At 38.0% G+C, this 25,012-nt stretch overlaps 1 protein-coding gene across 3 annotated transcripts in view; it reads left to right on the top strand.

Annotated features, from left to right (window-relative positions):
• BCAT1 (branched chain amino acid transaminase 1) overlaps positions 1–25,012 on the top strand; it is a 102,151-nt gene that overhangs the window by 42,983 nt on the left and 34,156 nt on the right. For all 3 annotated transcript variants that reach the window (XM_042946078.1, XM_042946076.1, XM_042946077.1), the window contains 3 exons: positions 2,782–2,982; positions 8,828–8,938; positions 11,336–11,455. In XM_042946078.1, the coding sequence (XP_042802012.1) occupies positions 2,782–2,982; positions 8,828–8,938; positions 11,336–11,455 (432 nt within the window). The remainder of the gene's footprint in view (positions 1–2,781; positions 2,983–8,827; positions 8,939–11,335; positions 11,456–25,012) is intronic.

Genomic DNA, 25,012 nt, shown 5'->3' with positions numbered 1-25,012 from the left:
TTATATGTAGTTTAAATTTTTTTTTTTTTTTTACATTTTTATTTATTTTTGAGAGACAGAGACAGAGCACAAGTGGGAGAGGGGCAGAGAGAGAATGAGACACAGATCCGAAGCAGGCTCCAGGCTCTGAGCTGTCAGCACAGAGCCCGGTACGGGGCTCGAACTCACAAACTGTGAGATCATGACCTGAGCCAAAGTCGAACGCTTAACCAACTGAGCCACCCAGGCGCCCTTATATGTAGTTTTAATAGGTGAAAATTTGCATTGTTTGTGTTACTATATTGATATGGTTAAAGATTTTTCTTAGTCTAGGACTAAGAAAAGCCACTAAAAAAAAAAGCTAACTTAAGCAAAGTCATATGTGCTTCATTGTTCAAGAACACTGTGACACCGTTCATGTAATGAAAAGTTTGTGAGAATTTTACTCACTTTAAATCCTGACCATCTTCTGTGAATAAGTCTGACATTCATCAGGGAGTACATCTGAAGTCAGCTAGATGTTATTTTCATTTATTTAAGAAAATTTGTACTGTATTGAGTGTGAAGCACTGAGTTAGGGCTGGAGATTTAACTGGGATGTCTACTCAGAGTTCTTGTCTAAACAGTCTAGAGGGACTGACAAACTTTTTTTTCCCCCCAAAGTTTTATTTACTTATTTTGGGAGAGAGAGGGAGAGGGAGAGAGAATCCCAATCAGTCTTTGAATTGTCAGCACAGAGCCTAATGAGGGACTCAGTCTCAGGAACTGTGAGATCATGACCTGAGTCCAAATCAAGAGTTGGGTGCTCAACTGACTGAGCCACCCAGGTGCCCCACTGGCAAACTTTTTTAATGGGTCAGATAATAAATATTTAGGTTTGAGGACCATAAGGTGTCTGTCACTGTTAGTGGACTATGCCATCATTGAAGGTAAAAGGACAGTGTGATTGTGTTCCAATAAAACTTTATTTACAAAGAGGCCAGAAGGCTAAATTTAGCCTGTAGGTGAAATTTGTCCAACATTCTACCTGGTCTAGAGGATAAAGGGAGAGAAATGGGATTCAAGGATCCAAACAATTTAGCTCGATTGTATCTCTTTAAATACTTTTTTTTTTCTTTTCTTTTCTTTTTTTTTTTTTTTTTTGCACTTAGTAAAGGATTTTAATTAATTTACTTGTTTGGATTAAATGGTGGTAGAAGAAAGTCCATCACCACCACCCCCGAATTTGGCATTTTGTTGGCACCTTCCAAAGTAGCATTCATCACAAGACTAACCTGAAAATTACAATAATGTGTTGTCTTTAGTGCCTTAGGCTTCACTGTAATGTGAGCTTTGTGGTTATTTTAGAATAACATTCAGCCTGAATGTTATTCTAAAAATAAAACTGATTATCATTCATAGTCTATCAAATGACTAAGATGTGTAAGACAGTGAATTAATCAGAAGCAACTGGATCATTTTATTTTATTTTATTTTTTTAACATTTATTCATTATTTTGAGAGACAGAGAGACAGCACAGTCAGGGGAGGGGCAGAGAGAGGGGGAGACACAGAATCCGAAGCAGGCTCCAGGCTCCAAGCTGTCAGCACAGAGCCTGATGCGGGGCTTGAACTCATGAAATGCGAGATCATGACCTGAGCCGAAGTCGGACGCCCAACTGACTGAGCCACCCAGGCGCCCCACAACTGGATCATTTTAAATATAAGAATAAGAGGGGCGCCTCAGTCGGAAGAGCATGTGACTCTTGATCTTGGGGTTGTGAGTTCGAGCCCCATGTTGGGTGTAGAGATTACTTAAAAGAATAAATAAATTAAAACTTAAAAAAAATTTTAAAAATATAAGGATAAGAGCTGATGATCTAAAGGGAAGTTCTATACTTGATTTTGGGAGCAGTGTATACATTTGTGTATTAAGCGAGTTTGACCTTCTTTAGGAAGTCAAATCTGTCCCTCGTTTAATATTATCTTTTAATTGGTCAAAAAGCTCCTTCCCCTGTGATTTTTGTCAGCAGTCTTCAGCCCTTGAGAAGTTAGTGATGGGACTGCGATTCGGGCACGGATGTATTTGGCCATTTGTAATGGGCAAGCTGGCTATGTGCAGATTTAGTAAAATGCTGCTGTGTGAACCTACCTATTACTCCTAATTTATCCTTCTTTCAATAAGAGGTCCTTTGTTCACTGTTTCAGCACAGAATAGAGGATTTATATCTTGGTGTTCATTCTCTACATCTCTGTTTTCAAAGAGGAAAACATTTGCTTCCCTCTGCTCATTTCTTCTATAATGCACCCAGGGGGTTTTGAAGGCTTATGCCAAGAATTCTTGGAGGGAGTTGGAGTACAACCATCGCCAAGAGGTTCAGTTCTTAATGACTTTAATTTTAGTTTAACAAATTGTCATGAGTGTTGCTGTTTTTGTCGTAGAAGACACCCCTTACCTCTTTCCCGAATGCTCAGTATGGTGAGAGTGAAGAAGGGACGTGTTCTCGACTTTTTCCATCATTTTACACCATCTGCTCTTTTGTCCTCATTTCTAAATATCATTGAATTTGGTTCTGATACTTATTAGGCAGTGTATTGTGCAGAGATTTCAAACAACAAGCCAAATTCTGAATGCAGGCATGATTTATTTGGCTCACATAGTATTGTTAAATTTCTGAGTTAGTTGCCAGCACTTAAATGTCAAATGATTTCACTTTTTAGTGGCCAGTGACTTAAATTTCATTTGTCTTTTGATTTTCTGTATCATCATGCCAGTGGATGTTCAATAACTTTTCTTTAATGGTGCTGATTTTTCTTCCCTAGGCTAAAGATCTAATAATCACACCAGCCACCGTTTTAAAGGAGAAACCAGACCCAGCGACTCTGGTTTTTGGAAGTATTTTCACGGATCACATGTTGACCGTGGAGTGGTCCTCAGAGTTTGGATGGGATAAACCACATATCAAGCCGCTTCAGAACCTATCATTGCATCCTGGCTCATCAGCTTTCCACTATGCAGTGGAAGTAAGTACATGGGAATCAACGAGGGTGACTTATTAGATCTTCACTGTGAGTACACGGCAGCTCTTCCTGCTCAAATAGCTTGTGGGAAGTATAGGCTTTATCATATTTACTCAAGGAAGTCATAAATGTCTTTAAAGCTTTCCCAATAGGCAGTTAAATTGAAGGTAAGTCTTAAGGACCAATTTTTCAGATAATTTGGAATTTTCCATAATGTCAATGAAGAAATTATTTACAGCAAATACAAGGACAGTAGGTAAGAGAATTAGCAATAAAAAATCTGGTACTGTTACTATTTTACTAAGTCATTTCTGAGATCTTTTAATGACTGAGAAGGTGTTATTGAGTACAATGTAATGGTTACATTTTAATGCTAACTGCATGTTTTTATGACCGGCATTAATGTGTAGTTATATGTGTTAAGAGACATGTAATTAAATGTCATTCTTCAGGCATGAGTAGAATAATTGTAAGCATAAAATATTAAATATTTGGAGAATGCTTTCTCTGGTCCTTGTTAGGCTACACTCTTAGATTCACAACAGACTCCTCATTCCCTTGACCCTCATTTTGTTTTACTCATTTTTACTGTGTTGGACATCTTTCCCAGAATATTAGAATCCTGGAAATAAGCAGTGGCCTACCTATTAAGGGACTAAAAGATGGTAGTAGTAGATATTTATAACAATAATGATAAAATTAGTTTTGTTTATTAAATTCCAGTAATGTGCTCTGAACCTTATATGGGTCATCTCATTTAACAGTGAGAAAACATAGTTAAATATTCAGGTCAGTCATCTGGCTCCGATTCGGTCTCTGTTGTTCCATAGGGAACTCCTTGACTTGGGAAGCTTATTTAAAATCACTTTGTGCTTCCAATTTCTTTACCTATAAAATTGAAGTAGTGATAATACCTACTTCATAGTACTATTATAAGGTTAAGGTAAGGTAATTTGTTTAAGCATACACACTCATGCCTGGTGCAGAAGGAGAGCCCAGTCCTTACCTACTATTTTTAACCCTTAAATCAGCATTATCACCTATTGTAGAAGCAGGTTCAGAAAAGTTAAGTTTCTCGGCCAAGGTTACACAGTATTAAGGGAAAAGACGGGGTACAAATGCTGACTTCTGCTTTCTGTGATATCACTCCTAAATGCATACACTAAAATTATGAAGAGGCCTGTCCAATTAACTTATTCAAAATTATAAATTTGAACAATTTGGAAACCTGTTCAATGCCCAGTGTATCCACTAGATGTTGAATTTGAGGGTCTTCAGTTTCCATTCCCATCTCTGTGTCTGAACTGTATTAGCTTGGATGAATTCTTTGATTATCTGAACACTCCAAGCCTCCATTTCTTCAACTATAAAATAAATAAGAATGGTAGCTGCCCTTCCCTGTGTCATAGGGCATCTAAATAGATTTCCAACAAGTTTTCAAATGCCAGTGGCTATCAGAATATTTTTCAGCTTTCAAAAATCACAGTAATCCCTTCTCATGTACTTCCCATAGGCCACTGGTTCTCAAAGTGTGGTCCCTAGAGCAACAGCATTAATGTGGCCTGGGAGTTTGGTAGAAATCAGAAACTCTGAGGGTGGACATGTACTGTGTTTGAGACCACTGCCCTCAGATTTGCCATATTCCTTTCAAATTTTTAAGCATTCCCTTTATTTGCTCTTTATTATGACCTCTGTCATGTATGTATGGGTCTGCTTCTGGATCTCATTTTTCATTGCACTGTCTTATCTATTCTATTCTGTTCTTTTGTTTTGTTTGTCTGTCTGCATAAATGCCACACTGTCTTGATGTCTGCCTGGGAAAAGTCCTTCTATTTTGCCTTTCAAGAGTGTCTTGGATGTTCTTGGCCCTTTGCTTTTCCATATAACTTTTTTTTTAAATTAATTTATTTATTTTTGAGAGGCAGAGAGAGAGACCAAGAGTGAATGGGGGAGGGGCAGAGAGAGAGGGAGACACAGAATCCAAAGCAGGCTCCAGGCTCTGAGCTGTCAGCACAGAGCCTGAGTGGGGCTCAAACCCATGAACTATGAGATCATGACCTGAGCTGAAGTCAGATGCTCAACCGACTGAGCCACCCAGGCGCCCCTTCCCTATAACTTTTAAATTTAGTTTATCAAGTCAATCAACTTTTATAGCTTAGTTTGTTAAAAAGAAAATAAAACTCCCTGACATGATGTTCATTTGGGTTACACTGGATATATAAATTGATTTGGGAGAATCAACATCTTTATAATATTCAGTCTTTGGATCCGTGAGTGTGAGATTGCTTTCTGCATTTAGTTAGGTCTCTAATGACTTGATAAAGTTTTATATTGTCTTTATGGGTCTTTGCTTCTTTTGGGCACGCCCCCCCCCCCCCCCCCCCCCATAGTCCTCTCTTAATTCTATCATAAATAGTGTTTTTATTTTCTAACTGCTGCTGTTACATAAGAATATAATTTTGTATTTGGTTACCTCATCTAAGGAAATACATTTCAAAAGAATATGTTGATTTGTGCTGATTTTCTACATATTTATTCTTACCTTTGTTTCATGATCTATGAGAGTATGTATTTATTTATTTATTTATGAGAGACAGAGCACAAGTCGGGGAGGGGCAGAGAGAGAATGAGACACAGAATCCAAAGCAGGCTCTAGGCTCTGAGCTGTCAGCACAGAGCCCGGCACGGGGCTTGAACCCACAGACCATGAGACCATGACCTGAGCCAAAGTCGGACGCTTAACCGACTGAGCCACCCAAGCACTCCTTTTTTCTATTCAGTCTAATGCTTTTTATTTATTTTTGCTTTATTGTAGTTGCATATAATTGCATAGTATTGAATTAAAGTAGTTACAGTGGGCAATTTGTGATGTCCCCACTCTGAAAAGAAAAGCTTTGGATTTTATCAATATGATGTTTGGTTCAAGTTCATTGTAGATATTTTTTTTTTTTTAATTTTTTTAGTTCATTTATTTATTTTGGGAGAGAGTGTGGGAGGGTCAGAGAGAGACAGAGAGAATCCCAAGCAGGCTCTGCACCATCAGCACAGAGCCTGATGTGGGGCTTGAACTCACAAACTGTAAGATCATGACCTGAGCTGAAACCAAGTCAGACACTTAACCAACTGAGCCACTCAGGCACCCACATTGTAGATATTCTTTATCACTTAACAAAGTTTCCTTCTTAGTTACTTGGGAGGCTTTTTTTAAAGAGTCTCAAATGAGGGGTGCATGGGTGGTTCAGTAGGTTAAGCATCCCACTTTGGCTCAGGTCATGATCTCATAGTTCTGTGGTTTTGAGTCTGAGCTATCAGCTCAGAGCCTAGAGCCTGCTTTGGATTTGGTGTCTCCCTCTCTCTGCCCCTCCCCTGCTCATGCTCTGTCTCTCTCTCAAAAATAAATAAATGTTAAAAAGAAAATTAAAAAATAAAAGCCTCAAATGAATGTTTAATTTTGTCAGATACATTTACTATATCTAATGAGATGATTATATAGGTTTTTTTTCTACCTAAGCTATTAATATAATGAATCTCATGTTTTCTTATGTTACATCAACTTCTGTTCCTGGGATAAATCCAACTTTTTCATGCTATGTTATCCTTTTGTATATTTTACATCTGTTACTTTTAATGAGATTATCATATAATCTTTATATATATTTGAACCTATATCAGGTGCAAACAATTTTAATTTTTAAGTTTATTTATTTTGAGATAGAAAGTGCAAGCAGGAAAGGGGCAGAGAGAGAGAGAGAGAGAGAGAGAGAGAGAGAATCCCAAGCAGGCTCTGCACCCTCAGTGCAGAGCCCGATGTGGAGCTCGAACGCCCGAACCGTGAGATCGTGACCTGAGCTGAAATCCAGAGTCGGATACTTAACCAACTGAGCCACCCAGGCACCTCAGGTGCATACAATTTTTAAATTGTAAGGTAAATGGAATCCTGTGACATTACCTTTGAATTAAAGTTTATTTTGTTCTGCATTGACTAATGTAACCTCACCAGCTTTACTTAAAAAAAATTTTTTTTTCACATTTATTTATTTTTAATAGAGAGAGACAGAGCACAAGTTGGAGAGGGGCAGAGAGGAGACACGGAATCTGAAGCAGGCTCCAGGCTCTGAGCTGTCAGCACAGAGCCTGACGCAGGGCTCGAACTCACAAACTGTGGGATCATAACCTGAGCCGAAGTCGGACGCTTAACCGACTGAGCCACCAGGTGCCCTAGACCACCAGCTTTACTTTATTTATTTAATTAAAAAAATTTTTTTTAATGTTTTTTATTTATTTTTGAGACAGAGAGAGACAGAGTATGAGCAGGAGAGGGGCAGAGAGAGAGGGAGACACAGAATGGAAGCAGGCTCCAGGCTCTGAGCTGTCAGCACAGAGCCCGGCCCAGGGCTCGAACTCACAAACCAAGAGATCATGACCTGAGCCAAAGTCGGATACTTAACTGACTGAGCCACCCAGGCGCCTCCACCAACTTTAGCCAGAATTTGTATGACATAATTCTTTTTATGTCTTTTTGTCTCATGTGTGTTTCAGATGTTATCAGCTGAGACCAATCTGACAACTTTATCTTTTAACTGAAGCTTTAGTCCTATTACATTTAATAAGTTACTCACATATTTGTACCTAAATCTCATCTAGTGCTTTTACATTGTGCTGCATGATGTAGACTTTTCTCTTGTAAGCTCTAAGGCTATAAGCTTCTAAAGGCCCAACTATCATTCAGTTCGAATTTTCTAATTTCCATAATTTTTCTTCCTTGACTCATACTTTAGTAAATGAGTTTCTTCTTTTCAAAATGTTGACATTTTGTGGCTGTATTTCTGATACTGATTTCTGATGTAAGGTTGGGAAATATGTGAAAAGAACATGCATTCTGCAGGTGGTGTGTGCAGGGCTCTGTGTATCCACTAGGCTAGTTTATTTTTCCTGTTCTTCAAATCTTCCATATCTTTACCGAATTTCAGCCTGTTTGTTCTGTCAGTTATTTAGAGAACCAGTGTTAAAATTTCCCAGTAAAATTATTGATTTTTCTCTTTTCTGTGTGTATCAGTATACACCTACTCTTTAAATTATTATTAAGTATAATTTATTGTCAAATTGGTTTCCATACAACACCCAGTGCTCATCCTAACAGGTGCCCTCCTCAATGCCCGTCACCCACTTTCCCCTCTCCCTCACCCCCATCAACCCTCAGTTCTCAGTATTTAAGAGTCTTTTATGGTTAGTATGCACCTACTTCAAAGGTTTTTAACATCCCTGCCCAGTGGTTTGTCTGGGGCGCCATTTTGAGAAAGGTGCCATGGCCCTAACACAGGATGGTCTTGAGCTGCTTGGGTTCTATGATTTGGGAGACTAAACCAACCCTGGTCACATCTAGATTATTTACTATCCAGAGTTTGAATGAGCCCGATTAAATGAAAGGATGCATGGGTGTTTAGGGCAGCAGGGTACCATGGGTTCTTTGCCTCCATTTTCATTGTCTGGGTAGTTTACCATGTTTTGTGATTGGAGATGTTTTCTTCCCACCTACATTGAGTGTTATTTAGTAGTATGGCTCCTAGGTAAGGGATACCTTTGACTTCCTACCAGATTTTTGGTACTCAAAGAGTTCTTTTTCTTTTCTTTCTTCTTTTTTTTTTTTTTTTCCTTAAAGAAGTTCTTTTTAGCCCAGCTACTCTAACCAGCCTGTCAACTGCTGGCTTTTTCTAGATTTAGAGATCTTTGGTCTAAGTCAACAACTTTACATGATGAAGAAGATGAGCGCCAATGGAAAAGTCAGTCTTTTAAACACAGATTATTTTCATTAATGATTCCCTAAGATTTATTTCTCTTTTATCTTTAGTTATTCGAAGGACTGAAGGCATTTCGAGGAGTAGATAATAAAATTCGACTCTTTCGGCCAAACCTCAACATGGATAGAATGTACCGATCTGCTGTGAGGGCCACTTTGCCGGTATGTGAGTGGATTTAGGAGTTTCTTGTATGTTTCTTTCTTTTAATGTAATGGGTCATTGTGAATTTACCATGGAACAAATCATTTCTGAATGTAGTTGACCCTTGAGCAATGCAGGGGTCAGGGGAACTGGCCCCCACATGGTTGAAAATCTGTTTGTAACTTTGACTCTCCAAAAACTTGACCGAGAGCCTACTGTTGACTGGAAACCTTACCAAAACATAAACACTTGATTAACACATATTTTTTATGTTGTGTGTATTATATACTTAATTCTTGTAATAAAGTAAGCTAGAGAAAAGGAAATGTTACTAAGAAAATCATAAGGAAGAGAAAATACATTTACAGTACTGAATTATATTTATTAAAAAAAAATCAATCTACATGCAAGTGCACCCGTGCGATTTAAACCCATGTTGTTCAAGAGTCAACTGTACTTAGATTGATATACAGTACAAACATGTGAACACTGAAGTTACTTCTGATCTACTTTGTAATCAGTGAGGTAAAAATTAGCAATTCCAGAGCCTATTTTTTGTGAGTGTCTGTGGGGGATTAATATGTATGTAGGAGATAATAGGATAAGGACGAAAAATGTACCTCAAACTAAAATCAATAAAATTTGAAGACCTTATGAATTTATAATATGTGAAATGGAAAATAGGGTGTGCCACACAGATATTTTGGGAGTATCTTGCCTAATTGCTTTGGGCAATAGCAAGTTTGCAGTGACTTATTTTGATATTTTACCCCAAGCTTTATTATTTTTTTTAAATGATATCAAAATGGTTTGTCATAGCCATTGGTTCCTGTCTAGAACATTGTTTGTTAAAGAGCAGAATTCATTATACAGTGGGTTGGATTTAGATTATAAGGCTCATATCAAGGTAGGAGGTGTCTTAGATTACTTTCCTTGCCTGAGACGTGACCAGGCTGCCTTTCTGAGCTGAAGAAGTTGTTTTCTTCTTTTACATATTCTGTGTATCTAACTTTCAGGAACCTAGCCCAAGCTGTACTTTTGAAGAAGCCCAAGTAACTACTCCTTTTTAGCCAGGTTCTTCCTTTTCCTTCCTACTTTTGCAACCCATGCTTCACCTACCTCCTTCAGAGGCCATAATATAGTACCAGAAGGGAAATTACAGTGAATTCTTTGAACTTGTTTAATTCTTGTGCCATTACAAATTACCAGGAAATACTTTAAAGTGGGGACAGGAGGAAAGGGATGTAACATCTCTTGGACCTCAGCTCTACCACAAACTGTGTCTGATGGTTTTACATTCTTTGCCTGTTGAATCATAACAGTAAGCCATTTCCAAGAAGGTGTATGTTGTACATTTTAGTAGCACCTTTGTACTAGAAGAAAATTCGAGCCCTAAGAGGTTAAATGACTTGCCGTAAGTCACAGAGTAAAAGGACATGGCAAGAAACTGGGTGCAAGTCTATTTAATTCCTGGTCAAGTTCTCTTTCCACTAAATCTTATCGCTAGACAACAGTACCAGAGATGCCTACAGGTGATGCAGGGTGATGCTATGTCCTATATGATGGACAATCCTGATTTCTATAATACTGTGCTATGATTCCTGGTTCTAAGTTCCCATTTAAATAGCCAGTTCTTGATGTCATGAGTTTTGTTCACATGCGTGTTTCTGACTCATTTCAGTCTTGGATGACCCATCACATACATCTCTGACAGTATGTTTCTCTGTCCTGTTGAGCGAGTAGAAATTACTTATTTTACATACTGTCACCTATCTAGTACATGAAAACCTTTTTCTCCTTAGAAATAAACTGCCCTTTGCCTTTGCCCATTTTCCTGTTGGGTCATCTGTGTCTTTCTTACTGATTTTCAGAATATCTTAACATATTCAAGTTATGATCCTTGGTTAGTTATGTGTTATGAATAACTTTACCCAATTTGTTGCTTCTTACATCTTCTAAAGAACAGAAATCATTAAGTTTTAAATAGCCAAATTTTACCCATTTTTTTCCTTTATGATTTGTGCTTTATGTCTCTGATTTAGGAATTCTTGTCTACCTTTAGGAGACACAGGTATTTTAAAATGTTTACTCCATAAAAGTCTTAATGTCTTATCGTATTTAAGTATATAATCCAACTCTAGTTGATATTAGCTACAGTAAGAGGTAGGGATCCAACATTTTATCTCCTCCATATGGATAATCCATCATGCCATCACAATTTTGGTGGAAAAAAAAACACAGAAAAAAAATTCTTGTCTGGTTTTATTATTACTGCTTTTTTTTTTTTTTTTTTTTTTTTTTTTTTTTTTTTTTTTTTTTTTTTTTTTTTTTAACAGTCTAAAGCTTTCGTGAGGATCATTTCTTATTGCTCCAGTGGAAGAAAATCCCATTATTCATTATGCTTTACGTTCCTTCAGGTATTTGACAAGGAAGAACTTTTAGAGTGCATTCAACAGCTTGTGAAACTGGATCAAGAATGGGTCCCCTATTCAACAACTGCTAGTCTCTATATTCGTCCTACGTTCATTGGAACTGAGGTACAAACCAACTCCTGTTTTGGGGTACTTCGGTAGACAAGTTATCATTGTTTATTCTTGTGTGAAACTTCTAGCATATAGTTTGAAAGGGCCGCCAGCAACATCATAAATGACTCCTTTCTCCTGATTATCAAGATTAGGTGTTGGCAAACATTTCTTTAAAGGACCGGATGGTAAATATATGAGGCTTTGTGGGCCATTTGGTTTCTGTCACAACTACTTGATTCCACCATTGTGGCACAGAAGCAGCAGCCACAGTTACCAACGTAGATGAGCAATGAGCAAGGCTGTTTGTCTTCCTTTAATCAAGATTAACCAAATACTGATTTCCTCAATATTTTTCTGAGTTTCCTCAGAGGCATTCCTCAGTGTAATGTCTCGTCTTGGCAGTAGTTCTCCAAGGTCGAAGTGGTAATGGTTTTGAAATTTGGAGAAGGAAGAGCTGCTGCTTCTTATTTTCATTTTCCTGAAGTCTTGGGATTACTAAGGGTTGGGAGTGGAAGGCCCTCTTCCCTCACAGGAAATGTTGAAAATAAAGTTCACAATGGGAGGGTTAGAACTTGAGAGTAGTAGCTTTAAACAGCATGGCTGTAAGATCTGCTGGTGAGCCACACTCTACTGGCTGAGGCCCTTGCAAAAGGACATGCCTGGAAAGGCTAAGGCCGTTTGTGTGGGTTGAGTATGTTCTATAAAGACCCTCTCACTTGTCTCCTTCCTCTTAGAGTGAGTGATACGAAGGGATAATTGATGGGTGGGGGAGATTAAGTGTGGGTAGCATATGGAGATCTTTAGGAATAGAGAGGAAACATAACGCTTTTACTATAGTCTAGCCATTCTGTTCTCTACTAAGTAATTGTAAGCTTACCAAGTTCTCTACTATGCCATCTGGATGCAAGAAGTAGGGAAATAGAAGGCCATAGAATAAATACCTAAATGGTCTTTTGACACCCTCTTGATGCCTTTGAAAGACTATTAAGAATCTAGATAATGAACTTCATGAACTGTAGTCTCCCTAGCAAACTTGAAAGAATTGGGACAATTTAAAAAATGATCTGCTCCTTATGTCTCTGGCATTTTAATATTAATGAACTTTTAATCTATTTTATATTTTTATTTATATAATTTTATTTTTTTATTTTTTTATATTATGTAACTTTAGGATAGGAAGAAGCAATTTTTAATGTTTGTTGAAACATTTTTACTAATCTGGAAGCACTGTCTTCCTGTTATCCCGAAGTAGTTTCCCACTGTAAGATCTAATTCTTCTATTCTGAGTTTGTTGAGAATTTTTGTCACGAATGGATGTTGGATTTTGTTGAATGATTTTTCTATATGTCTTGACATGATTGTGATCTTGTTCTTCATTCTATAATTATAGTGTATTCATTTTTTGGTTTTAAAACAACCTTGCATTCCTGGACTAAATCCTACTTGGTTATGGTGAATAATTAGTATTATATCTTGTATTCAGTTTGCAAGTATTTTGTTAAGAATGTATGTCAATGCTCCTAAAAGGTATTGGTCTGTAGTTTTCTAGCATAATTAGTTCTGTGATTTAGCAAATTGTTTAGAGTCCCGGAATCCTATAATCTAGAGTTAGACCACCTTTTAAATCTGATTTTATAGTCTAGCCTGTTGTCACAATAATCCCCTCTATTGGCAGTCTTCAACTTTTTGTATTTGAATTACCCAAGTATTTTTTAAAATATATGTGTTGACTCCCATCCCCAGAGATTTTCATTGAGTAAATCAGAATGGTAATTCTGATGCCTGCCCATATTTAAGACTCTTGGTGACAAAAGCCATGCCAAGTAGTTCTCTTCCACTCTGCCAGCTTACATATTTGATCATGCCTTGGGCCTCAGAGTCAAGAATTTTTAAAAATCTGCTTTATAAGCAATAGGGTAAGAATTGAAGGAAATAATTGATATCATTTGATGTGTCAACATTATTTATATTTGGTTGGTATATTTATATCAACTAGAATTTTTCTAATTAATGGTGTAGGCAGAAAAAAAATCACCTATAATTCAGAAATGAGCATAATACAAATAATGTTCAATAAAACATGGATTTAGGCATTTGTACTCTACACAGATGTTATATAATCTAGTCTGGTAATTATCATGCACTGTCTTTTCATGGTGGTTGCATTAATAAGTGAAGTATTGGCTGGAGTATTGGCTTAGTCTCAATGACTTCTGGTTCACTGGGATTACTTCATCAGGGATGACTAACTTTTGCTGCCCTTTTTACGTTACTTGGTTTTGTGAGGGTTCTGTCTTGTCACTGGCTTCACAGAATAATTGTGGGCTCAACCTCCATATCAGTTATCTGATGTTTTGGTCTTATCTACTGTGGCTGAAATCCATTTTTTTTTTTCATGTTCTTTTCATGAGTAGATTAACTGATTAAGGCAGTCTTCGATCAAAGAGGTATTTTGATTTCTTTGAATGAGCAAATATATGTTGGGGTCATTTATTAAGTGATATCACCCCCTAGTCGATCTCTATTCCCAGGTATGATATTCCCTTATGTGTATAGAATATTCAGTGTTGAACAACAAATTTATTTGTATTGAGCTCCAGCCCAGATCCAAATAATCTAAATCTGTGGAGCCAGGATCAGAGACTCTGCATTTAAACAAACTCTCCAGGGATTTCTTAACTACTTTCAAGAGTATCACCATCTCAAACCTTGTGAAAGAATTAAGCGTATGTCTAGCAGTCTTGAATGCTTTATTTGCTCCAGGGATTGTAAACTGGCACCAGGTAGAAATATTTATATCTTTGAAAGCTCAGTGTCATCCCAAGGGCAGGGTGTTGTTATCACTTTCAGGGGCCATGATATAACATTCAAATATTAATCATTCCTTCTCATGCCTAGTACAATTTGGTAGCTGCCATGTACTGAGACAGTGACTCTAATACCAACTTCTGAATTTCATTATATTTGCAATATGATGCTTCTTTACATGTTTTATAATTAACTGACCCTTCATTTTTACCAATTTTCATAGGTAATACCTATGTATGAATGTATTTGTACAGTTTGTCATATGTCTTCTGGCCTTTGATAATAATTGGATCCATTATTAAAATCCTTTTAGGTTTAGGATTGTAATAAACAGGAAAGTATTTTATTGGAACATTTATAATCAGCTAGTAGTATGTAACCAGTGAGTAGAGATTGCCAATAAAAAAATACCAGGCTGCCAGTGGGTAGAAATTAAAAAAATATTTTTTTTCTATAAGGTTCATATTATTAAACAAAATACTAAACATGAATACATAAACCTTTTGTAACAGGCTTAAATTAGAGAGTAAAATCATTAATGTTACCAAAAGATTTTTCAGGGGTGCCTGGGTAGCTCAGGTGGTTGAGTGTCCAATTCTCAATCTCAGCTCAGGTCTTGATCTCGGGGTCGTGAGTTGAAGCCCATCATTGGGCTCCATGCTGCACCTGAAGCCTACTGTACTTATTTATTTCTTAAGTGTTTGATTGTTTATATATTTATTTACAGAGGGAGAATGTGACCAGGGGAGGGGCAGAGAGAGAATCCCACGCAGGTTCCACACTGTCAGCACAGAGCCCAGTGCAGGGCTCGATGTCACCAACCATGAGATCATGACCTCAGCGGAAATCAAGTCAGACACTCAACCAACTGAACCACCAAGGTGTCCCCTGAAGCCTACTTAAAAAAAAAAAAAAATTCAGCATCCCTTTAATATCTTCTGAGTATTTGTAGGTAATTAAAGAGAAGCTAAAAGCTGTAGAATGCTTCAGACCACAGCTGATTATGTGTCAATTAGAATTTAAGATAAAATCTGAAATTGTAATATTTAAATAAAGAACATTTACATGAACAGTTTCTAAATTTTCACTTTACCAGACAAGAAGCAAAAATTATATGACTGTCAGGTTCAGTACCGGATACCGAACATTACATCTAAAAAAGCTGAGTTTCGCTGATTTTAACATGTTTTATCAAACTTCACTCTCTTTGGTAGCTCCAGGCAGGTGCAGCTATATGAACGTACAAACAGACACAGGCTTTATTTTGTCAGTGATTCTAAGTGTACAGGTGATTTGACCATAGTCTGTAGCAAAATACGCACAGCCATGAACTCTGGAATCCTCTTGTATGGTCATGGCTCTCAGCCTTTCACTTTCCAGTTTCTCTCAGTGCCATCTCATCTCACTGGAGGCAGCACTGCATAATAGCAGGGCTGAGAAGCAGTGTCACAGGAAGGGTCGGGTCTGATGGTTAAGAGTCAGCTCACCCAGCCCCTTTGACGAGGTCCCAGGCTGACTGCCACAGATGTGTAAGCTACCAGTAGATTGGACTTTTTTTCAGCTGTACTCCAAGATCGACTGACCTTCGCTCATGTGGGGGTTGATGAATTCCTCATATTCAGTTAACTCCTACTTCTGCATTCAGAGTGCCCCTAAATAAATTTGTGCGCTTGAGCTCAACTAGAGAGGCAGTCTGCTTTTGGTCAATTCCAGCCTCAGATGCACAGAATACAATCTGAACAGTGCAGAGCATTTTCAGTCACTTCACATAAAACACTCTCCCCGTTCACATCTTCTGGAAATCTGTCAGTATGACATTCTCATTAGAGCTCACATTTACAAAACTCCTGCTGCCAAATGGTCCACTCCTTGATTTCTGGTTCACTGCGTAGGGAGCTTAAGGACATAAATTTCGTAGACATGTCTTTCTTTTCCTTTTATCACCTTGTAAAATCTTCATATCACCCATATAATGTAACCTATAATCATAACAGTTCCCATGAAAAGAATTCCCTTTATTCACTGCCTTTATTTATGCTTATACATCTTATATCTTCCCATCTTTTCTCTTCATTCTGTAGCCTCTATAGATGAAAGAATCTGAACAGATTTGACAACTAGTTACAGCAGCAATTAGTGATCGTTAACTTGGGTTTTGTCTACACTTTAATTTTTGTAATGTTTATTTATTTTTGAGAGAAGGAGGGGCGAGCGAGCAAGCGGGGGATAGGCAGAGAGAGACAGAGTCACAGAATCTGATGCAGGCTCCAGGCTCTGAGCTCCAGGCTCTGTGTCACAGAGCATGACACAGGGGTTCGAACTCATGGACCATGAGATCATGACCTGAGCCGAAGTTGGTCGCTCAATTGACTGAGCCACCCAGGCGTCCCAACAATTTAATTTTTTTTTTAATGTTTATTTATTTTTGAGAGCAAGAATTCCAAGCAGGCTCTGTGCTGTCAGCACAGAGCTGGACACAGGGTTCGATCTCCTGAACCATGAGATCAGGCCTGAGCCGAAACCAAGAGTTCAACATGTTCAACTGACTGAGCCACCCAGGTGCTCCTCGTCCACACTTTTAATGTGCTCTTTTGCGATCCTATTTGAGATATTTATTCACTACACTGGTTACAAACAGTATTAAATTCTCATTTGCATAACTTAACAAGCATTAATGGCCCCGTCTAAGTATCTTCAAATTTTGAGTTGGTTTTCCGAGATCCAGCTTATTTGCATTGATTGCAGCTTGTGATGATCAGCTTGTTCTCATCAGTCTACTCATACCAGTGGACAGCCCCTTCCACTGCATCATTATCACAGGGGATGCTTCTTGTGGTCATCTTCATTTCTACCCTTGGAGTGTGGTGCAGCCAGTTAATAATTCTACCTCTCAGTTCAGGGCACCTTCCCATCATGGGCGCTGAGGTCTTTCTCTTGGTTTCTTGATTCCCTTCCATCTTCATTCCCCAGTCTCATCTCATCTCCTTCTCCCCATTGGAAATCATTATCATGTATTGAATGAATATTCTTTTGGTTTGTATGTGTTTTTAAGTATTTCTCATTACTTTGTATGCCTGGCATTTTCGTTTATGTAAATGGTTTTGTTCTACAGATCTCATTGTGTTTCTTAACGTTTTCCCAAGGCACATTGTTTTTCATTTCTGTCCAGGTTACTGTGTGTATATCCAGTCCATCACTTCTTTCATTCTTTCATTCTTTCGTTCTTTCAACAATTTTTTTGATGATTAATTTTTATTTCTGAGGAATATAGTGTGCATGTGAGTTGGCGAGGGGCAGAGAGGGAGACACAGAATCCGAAGCAGGGTCCAGGCTCTGAGCTGTCAGCACAGAGCCCGACACGGGGCTTGAACCCACAGACCGTGAGATCATGACCTGAGCCAACGTCGGACGCTTAACTGACTGAGCCACCCAGGTGCCCCTCCAGTCCATCACTTCTAACCGCTGCAACGTTGTTCCTGCCAGACACCTGCCACACCTGTCCCAGTTGTCTTACTAGGATTCCATTTCCCTGTTGCCTTATATGGTCCTGCACTGAGCAGTTTGAAAATGTACAACCAAGGGAATTCTTTAAAGAGTGTTTCCCAACCAGATGCCCTTGGCCCATCTTACTTTCCCAATCTAGGAAGGTTCTGCTTTTCAGGAAAGTCCTGGTTTTCTTTGATGAAATACAGTCATTGGTCTGACACTGTCACTGTCCCCTGGCATTATGAAGCTCTCCTAAGTGTCAGCCATAGTGCTTGCTGCCTCCATTGTGCTGAAACAACCCTGTGTGTAGGAGCTTATGGTGTCATTTTAGAGATAAGGAAACCGAGGCTCAAAGACATGAAATAAGAACCCCTGTGCTCTTAGCCTCTCTGTCGTGGGGTTGGGTCTAGGGATACAGTGCTGAGCAAAAGCCACAGTTTTGCTCTCAAGGAACTCAGTGTCTAGGGCAGGAGTCCCTAATAAAACCCATGAAATGAACGTGTACTGATAGGTAGAGGTCAGTGCTGTGAAGAAATGTGGTGTGGCTCAATCACAGTGGTTAGTGTGGAAATAACAGACGGGGCTACTCAGATCTTTCCCATATTGTTCTGTTATCAGTCAACCTTTGTGTCTATTTCCTTCCCTTCTCTGAGCTAACTGCTTTTTTGCTCCCAATTATATTTGACATAATCACTCCAGGTTTTATAATATGTTATATATTATGCATTACATAACACATAATCACACAATGCACACATGTGTTATATAACACACATATACACATATTCAGTTACAATACTTCCAAATTTAGGAATATCAGTTTTCACATGCCAACTTGCCAATCTATTTCTGGGATTTTATTTTTTTTAAAGGAATTTTTAAAAATAATTTTTAAATTTTTAAAAATGTTTATTTATTTTAGAGAGAGAGAGAGAGAGAGAGCAGGGGAGGGCAGAGAGAGAGGGAGACACAGAATCTGAAGCAGGCTCCAGGCTCTGAGCTGTGAGTGCAAAGCCCGATGAGGGGCTCAAACTCACAAACCATGAGATCATGATCTGAACTGAAATCGGACGCTCAACTGACTGAGCCATCCAGGTGTCACCCCCCAATTTTTTTTTTAATTCAGGTATAACTATCAGATATAGAACATAATGACCCAATACTTGCATATATTGCAAATTGATCACCACAATAAGTCTAGTTAACTTCCATCACCATACATAGTTACAAAATACTTTTTCTTATGATGAGAACTTGAAAGATTTACTCTTTTAGGAACTTTCAAATGTTCGCAATATGGTATTATTAACTGTAGTCGCCATGCTGTAAGTTACCTCCCCAGGACTTACTTACTATGTATCTGGAAGTTTGTACATTTTGATCCCCTTCACCCATTTCTTCTACCCCCTGCCTCTGGCAACCACCAATCTGTTCTCTGTATCTATGAGCTCGTTTTGTGTGTGTTTTCATTTTTGTTTTAGGTTCCAAGCATAAGTGAGATCATCCAGTATTTGTCTGACTTATTTCACTTAGCATGATGTCCTCAAGTTCCATCCATGTTGTTGCAAGGCTGGATTCCTTCTTTTTTTCATGGCTGGGTAATATTCCGTTGTATATGTATACCACATCTTTATCTATTCATCCATCAGTGGATACTTAGTTTGTTTTTGTGTCTTGGCTGTTATAAATAATGTGCAGTAAGCACAGAGGTACATATATCTTTTTGAGTTCATGTTTTCATTTTTTTTTTGGATAAGTACTCAGAAGTGGAATCAGTGGATCGTATGGTATTTCAATTTTTAATGTTTCTGGGAATCTCCATACTGTTTCCATGGTGACTGTACCACTTTACATTCCCTCCAACAGTGCACAAGGGTATTTTTCTGGGATTTTAAAGGTGAGATTGGGGGAGGGAAAAACATCTGGTAACAAACTCAGTACGAAAGGTAAACAAAGATAAAGAAGCTTCCTTCCCACTATCATTCTGATCCAGAGTTCCACAGTTTTCCTCCTTCCACAATTCCTGTTGTCAGCTTTTCTTAGATTCTTCTAGTGGTACATATTCATACCTCTGCCTGCATGCATGTGTTTGTCATTGAAACATACATTGTGTGTTTCTTTTTACAAAACTAGAAGTAATTTTTTTTTGCTTTGTATTTTTTACTTTAAATAACAGAATAAATAAGTGTAACACAAATTCAGAATGGTTTCTTTTGCTTCCTTCTACATTGAGCAGGGTTTGGAAAGACAAGAAACTGCTTTAGCTGTATATCAATTAACTGTGAGTTTAATTGCATACCTTGGTTATGGTCACTTGGCACACATTGTTTAAAAAAAAAGATTTAAATTACTCCTACTTCACTTTATTTTAAAGGGAGTGATAGAAGGAATTGGAATAGACTCAAAAGCTAGAATTCAGGGCATTTATACGTGAGATTAGTCTGCGAGTAGAACTTAACACTCTTAAAATGTCTTCCTATAGTCTGTAAACATTTATATTTACATTTTTCCCCTGGGTTTTGTTTTGTTAAAAAAAATAGAGGAGAAAATAGAAAATATTTTAATACTCCACAATTCTCACTCCCAAGTGGTCAGAAATGAGGAAGGATACAATATTTATTAAGACTAACCTTATGCTACACAATGTGCCTCATAATTTTATAGATACTATGATACTTATACCTCACAATAGCCCTATGGATTAACTATTACTATCTCCATTTGGTAGAAGATGGAATAGAGATACAGAAAGGGAGATGTCTTGCTAAATAACTTATAAATGATAGAACAGAACAGAAATTAGAACACCAAAATGATTACCTTCCAAATTTATCACCTCCTGCCTCTCTCTTCCCATAGATATGGTGAGAGCAAAAAACTTCAAATTGCTAAGATTGCAAGGATTTTCAAAATCTTCAAAAATTTTCAAAATTTTTTGATCACAAACCTATATTTGCACTTTGGTTGCATTTTAGAAGACTTAAAACACTCATAAATGGAGAGAGATGAAAGATGTTAAAGAATATTAATCCAATTCAAAATGCATTTGTTGAGCCTTAGCTATGTGTAAGATATCTTCTCAAAATTCCTCTTGGGGGAACAGAAAAAAAAAAATAGGAAAATATTCCATCTACCTCACCCCTAGCCTGCTACAGAGAGCTTTAAGTGTTTAATCTGCTTTCATACAATGCTATTAATCATAACATACTTTTGATAATCCAAAACTAGAGGTAATTCTTTGTGCAAGTTTTGCCAAAGCTCAAAGATTTTTACACACGTTCTCACACACACATAGAGTTTAAAGAGAATTAGAATGAAAATCTGTGCACATAATACCCAGTGAAGATTAGAACATGACAGTACAACTGGGGTCAGAACATGACTAGTACAGTTGAAACCCTGTGTGTACCCTTCTCTGTTGATTCCCCTTCCCTTCCCAGAGTCAAGTAACCATGTGGCATGTACTTAATTCTTTATTCTCTCCTCCTTTTTACCTCCTGCCCCCAAATATGGGGTTGTTTTACTATAGATGGACATCTGGGTTGTTTCTGACTTTTGACTATTATAAATAAAGCTGCTGTGCACATCCTTATACACATCTTAGGGTGAACATTTGTACCACTTTTCTTTGGTATTTACCTAAGAGTTAGATGTGTTTTTGCTTTACTAGATACTGCCAAATGGTGTTCCAAAATGCTTATACCAGTTTATTCTCCCACCAGCAATGTATGAAAATTCTATTTGCTTCTTATCCTTGCTAACACTGGTAGTGTCTTGTTAATTTTACCCATTCTGATATATGTAGTCTTATCTCCTTGTGGTTTTAATTTTTATTTCTCTGAGATAGATTACATTGAGTACCTTTTTATATTTATTGGCTATTAGAAATCCTTTTTGGAAGTATCTTTGCAAATCTTTTGCCATTAAAAAAATTGATTTGTCTTTTTAATTTTTTTAGAGTCTTTATATGTTCTAGATATAAATTCTTTGTCAGAGGTGCATTTGTTTCATAAGTAAGTTTCCATTCTGTGACACAATTCTTTGTCAGATAAATGTATTACAAATAGTGTTCCAGTCTGTGTCTTGCTTTTGTGTCTGTGTTTTGCTTTTTCACACTCTTACTGGTATTATTTATTTATTTATTTATTTATTTATTTATTTATTTTTAAGTTTATTTATCTTGAGGCAGGAAGCAGTGTGAGAGGGGCAGAGAGAGAGGGAGAAAGAATCCCAAGCAGGCTCAGCACTGATTACATGGAGCTCGTTCCCATGAACTGTGAGATCATACCTGAGCCAAAACCAAGAGTCAGACTCTCAACTGACTGAGCCACCCAGGCACCCCACTTACTGGTATCTTTTAGAAAACAGAAGTACTTATTTTTAATGTAATTAAATTATTTTTTCAGTATGTTTTGTGGCTTTTATGTGTTTTAAAGAAATTCTTCCTTACTCCAAGGTCATACTTGTGCTTTTCCATTTAAATGAAATCCATTTGGAAGTGAACTTTTTGTGAAGGACTCCATTTTATTTTTCTCCATATGGATGACAAGTTATTCCATTACTATTTATTGAGTGGTCTGTCTTTTCTTGCCTGATTTACAATGCCAGCTGTTGATATGTTAAGTTTCCCATAGATGAAGTTTGTTTGGCTCCTCAGCTGTACTCTCTCTCTCTCTCTCCCTCCCTCCCTCCCTCCCTCCCTCTCCCCTTGTTTGTTTCTCTCTCATTTCTACATAAATGTCAGCCATACTATGAACACTCTGGTTTGTATTCTTGTTTTTGTATTCACTATTTGTCTTAGAGATTCTTCCACATTAGTACATATGGATCTACCTCTATTTTACCCACTTTCTTAGCTGCAAGGCATTCCATCGTACATATATATTACTTAATTGAATACAGGATGCCATAAATTATATGTCACCCTGTTATTTATGCACTGAAATGGAGAACATGGCTAAACTATGATGCAGTACCTTCCTGACTGAGTCATGAATTAATCATACCAGCCTTTTATTTATTTTTTAAATGTGTGTTTTCAGAGAACATCTGCAATTCTTCCGGCCATCAGTTGTGCTGCTTGGCTTATGATAGGCATTTTTTATTTTTGCATGTATCTTAATAACAAAAGCTAACACAGATTTATCTTCTTCATATGGATGTCTTCCTACTGCGGGTCCCATGAGAAGACTGGTTGTTGCTTTGTAGGAAAATATTGAATTGCAGGTGTTTGATATTAATACAGATATTTGTTTCACTAATATCAAATACATGCCCTACGTGTATTTGCACCTTTCTCTGCGATAATTTTTCTTTCAGGGCCAAGTCATACCATAACTTTTTAAAGACATTTTAAATGACAATTAACACATATGACATCACCAATGCCCATAAGCCATTGGAAGTACCATCAGTATGAACAGCTAATTCCAAGTCTGGTAATGCCGGCTTTACCATGAGTATACTGAGCCAAAAGCAATTGTAAAATGCCGAGCCTGGATTTCAGACATGTTAATGTGAGGAAAAATGAACATCTTAGGATCTATGAAATATGGCAGAATAATTTATGCAGCTAGTGTCCTGTTGATCAGGACAAACATAAGAACTATTATTAGTAAATTGAATAAAATGAGATAGTTAAATTTGGGAATCTTAAGAGTGCAGGCTTTCTTCAAGGAATTTATGCTGTAGACATATCCCCTAGTTCACATGAAGGCATATCTTCAAGGATATTTATTGTAGCTCACAAAATTTTCTGACAGAGTGGATGTGAATATGAGAGGAGAAAGGTCAAATTTTCCTTTGGGTCAGAGCAACTGGGTAGTGACCATTTGTTGGGATGGGGAAGAGTGAGGGAAAAGGTTTTTCATGCATATTTGTTGGAGGTGATGATGGGTAGAATCTAGAGTTCAGGTTTGGACATGGTAACTTAAGCTCAAGTTACCAAGTGGTAGGTAGATCTACAAGTCTGAAATTCAGGGGAGTGTTTGGAATTTAAGTCATACATTCTAGTGTTTAACATAAAACGCCTTTAAAGTTAAGGGTTGGAATGAAGTTATTAAGAGAAGAAATGTAGACACTGATGAAAAGAAGGTGAGGACTAAGTCCTGGGCAAGCCACAGCATTTAGAAGAAAGGGAGATAAAAAGGAATCAGCTAAGAAGTCTGAGAGGTAGCAGCCTGCTAGGTAGAAAGAAAAACAAGAGGGCTTGGTGAACTGGAAGGCAAGTGAAGGACATGGAAGCAGTGATCAGTTCAAATCCTGCCCACGGGACCAGAGAAGTGAGGTCCAAGGACTGATTCTTGGATTTGGCAACACGAAGGTCCTTGCTGAAATGGATGTCCTGGAGGGGGACATGCGGTAAAGGGAATGTGTTTGTTTTAGATGGGAGATACAATGGCATATTTCTAAGCTGATGGAATTATCCAGAGAAAAGGGAAAATTGATTGTTAAAATATTCAAAAGATTTCCCAAGCTCTACCTTTGTCATGGTTCTACTTCTGAGGGTGACAGTACTGACAGGCAGTGATACGTGACCATATAAAGGTGACAGAGGTAGAGTACATCCGTTTCTTTGCTCCACTGTGTCACAGAATGCCCCACAAGACTTGTACATAGTCCCCTTCATAACCTCCTCTCCCTTGTTCTCTCTCAAATCCATGACATTCAGCCTTTCAGCCCCCTGAACCGCCACTGAAATATGCTTGTCAAGATCACCAAGGACCTCCATTTGCCATATCCAATAGTCCATTCTTGGGGCTCCCTTCAGTGTAACATCCTTTCCCGTGCACCAGCCCACTCAGGATCCTCTTTCTCATTTGGTCAGCTGGGTTGGGACTTGCCTATTTGGGGAGCATCTCAGGGTAGTTGTCAGCTCCCTGTGTTGGTCTAAACTGTCTCTCTATTCCGGGCCCATTGTGTGCTTGGCCCAGACAATAGAACCAAATTGGATGGAATCACAAAGTCAAAGTCTGAGTGCTTGAGGCTAGGTCAGTGAGGAGACCTTGGTTTTGAGGCCATTCTTGGTACAAGGAAAATGTATGTGTAGCATTTTCCTATCCTCTGGAGAAGGGGCCAGCAAACTTTGCCTGTGAAGCCAGATAGCTTCTTGTCTCTGCCTTTGTAGCACAAAAACTTCAGTAGGCAGCACATAAATGCATGAATGCATGTATTCCAATAAAACTTTTTAGAAAACAGGAAGCAGCCTGAAGTTTGACAACCCCCCCCTCCACCCCCCCATCAAGTCATTTCACAAAGGGAAATGAAGCGTGGTTT

The sequence above is a fragment of the Panthera leo genome, chromosome B4 (assembly GCF_018350215.1).
Source record: "Panthera leo isolate Ple1 chromosome B4, P.leo_Ple1_pat1.1, whole genome shotgun sequence".
Lineage (NCBI taxonomy): Eukaryota > Metazoa > Chordata > Mammalia > Carnivora > Felidae > Panthera > Panthera leo.
This window is presented reverse-complemented; position numbering and strand designations above follow the sequence as displayed.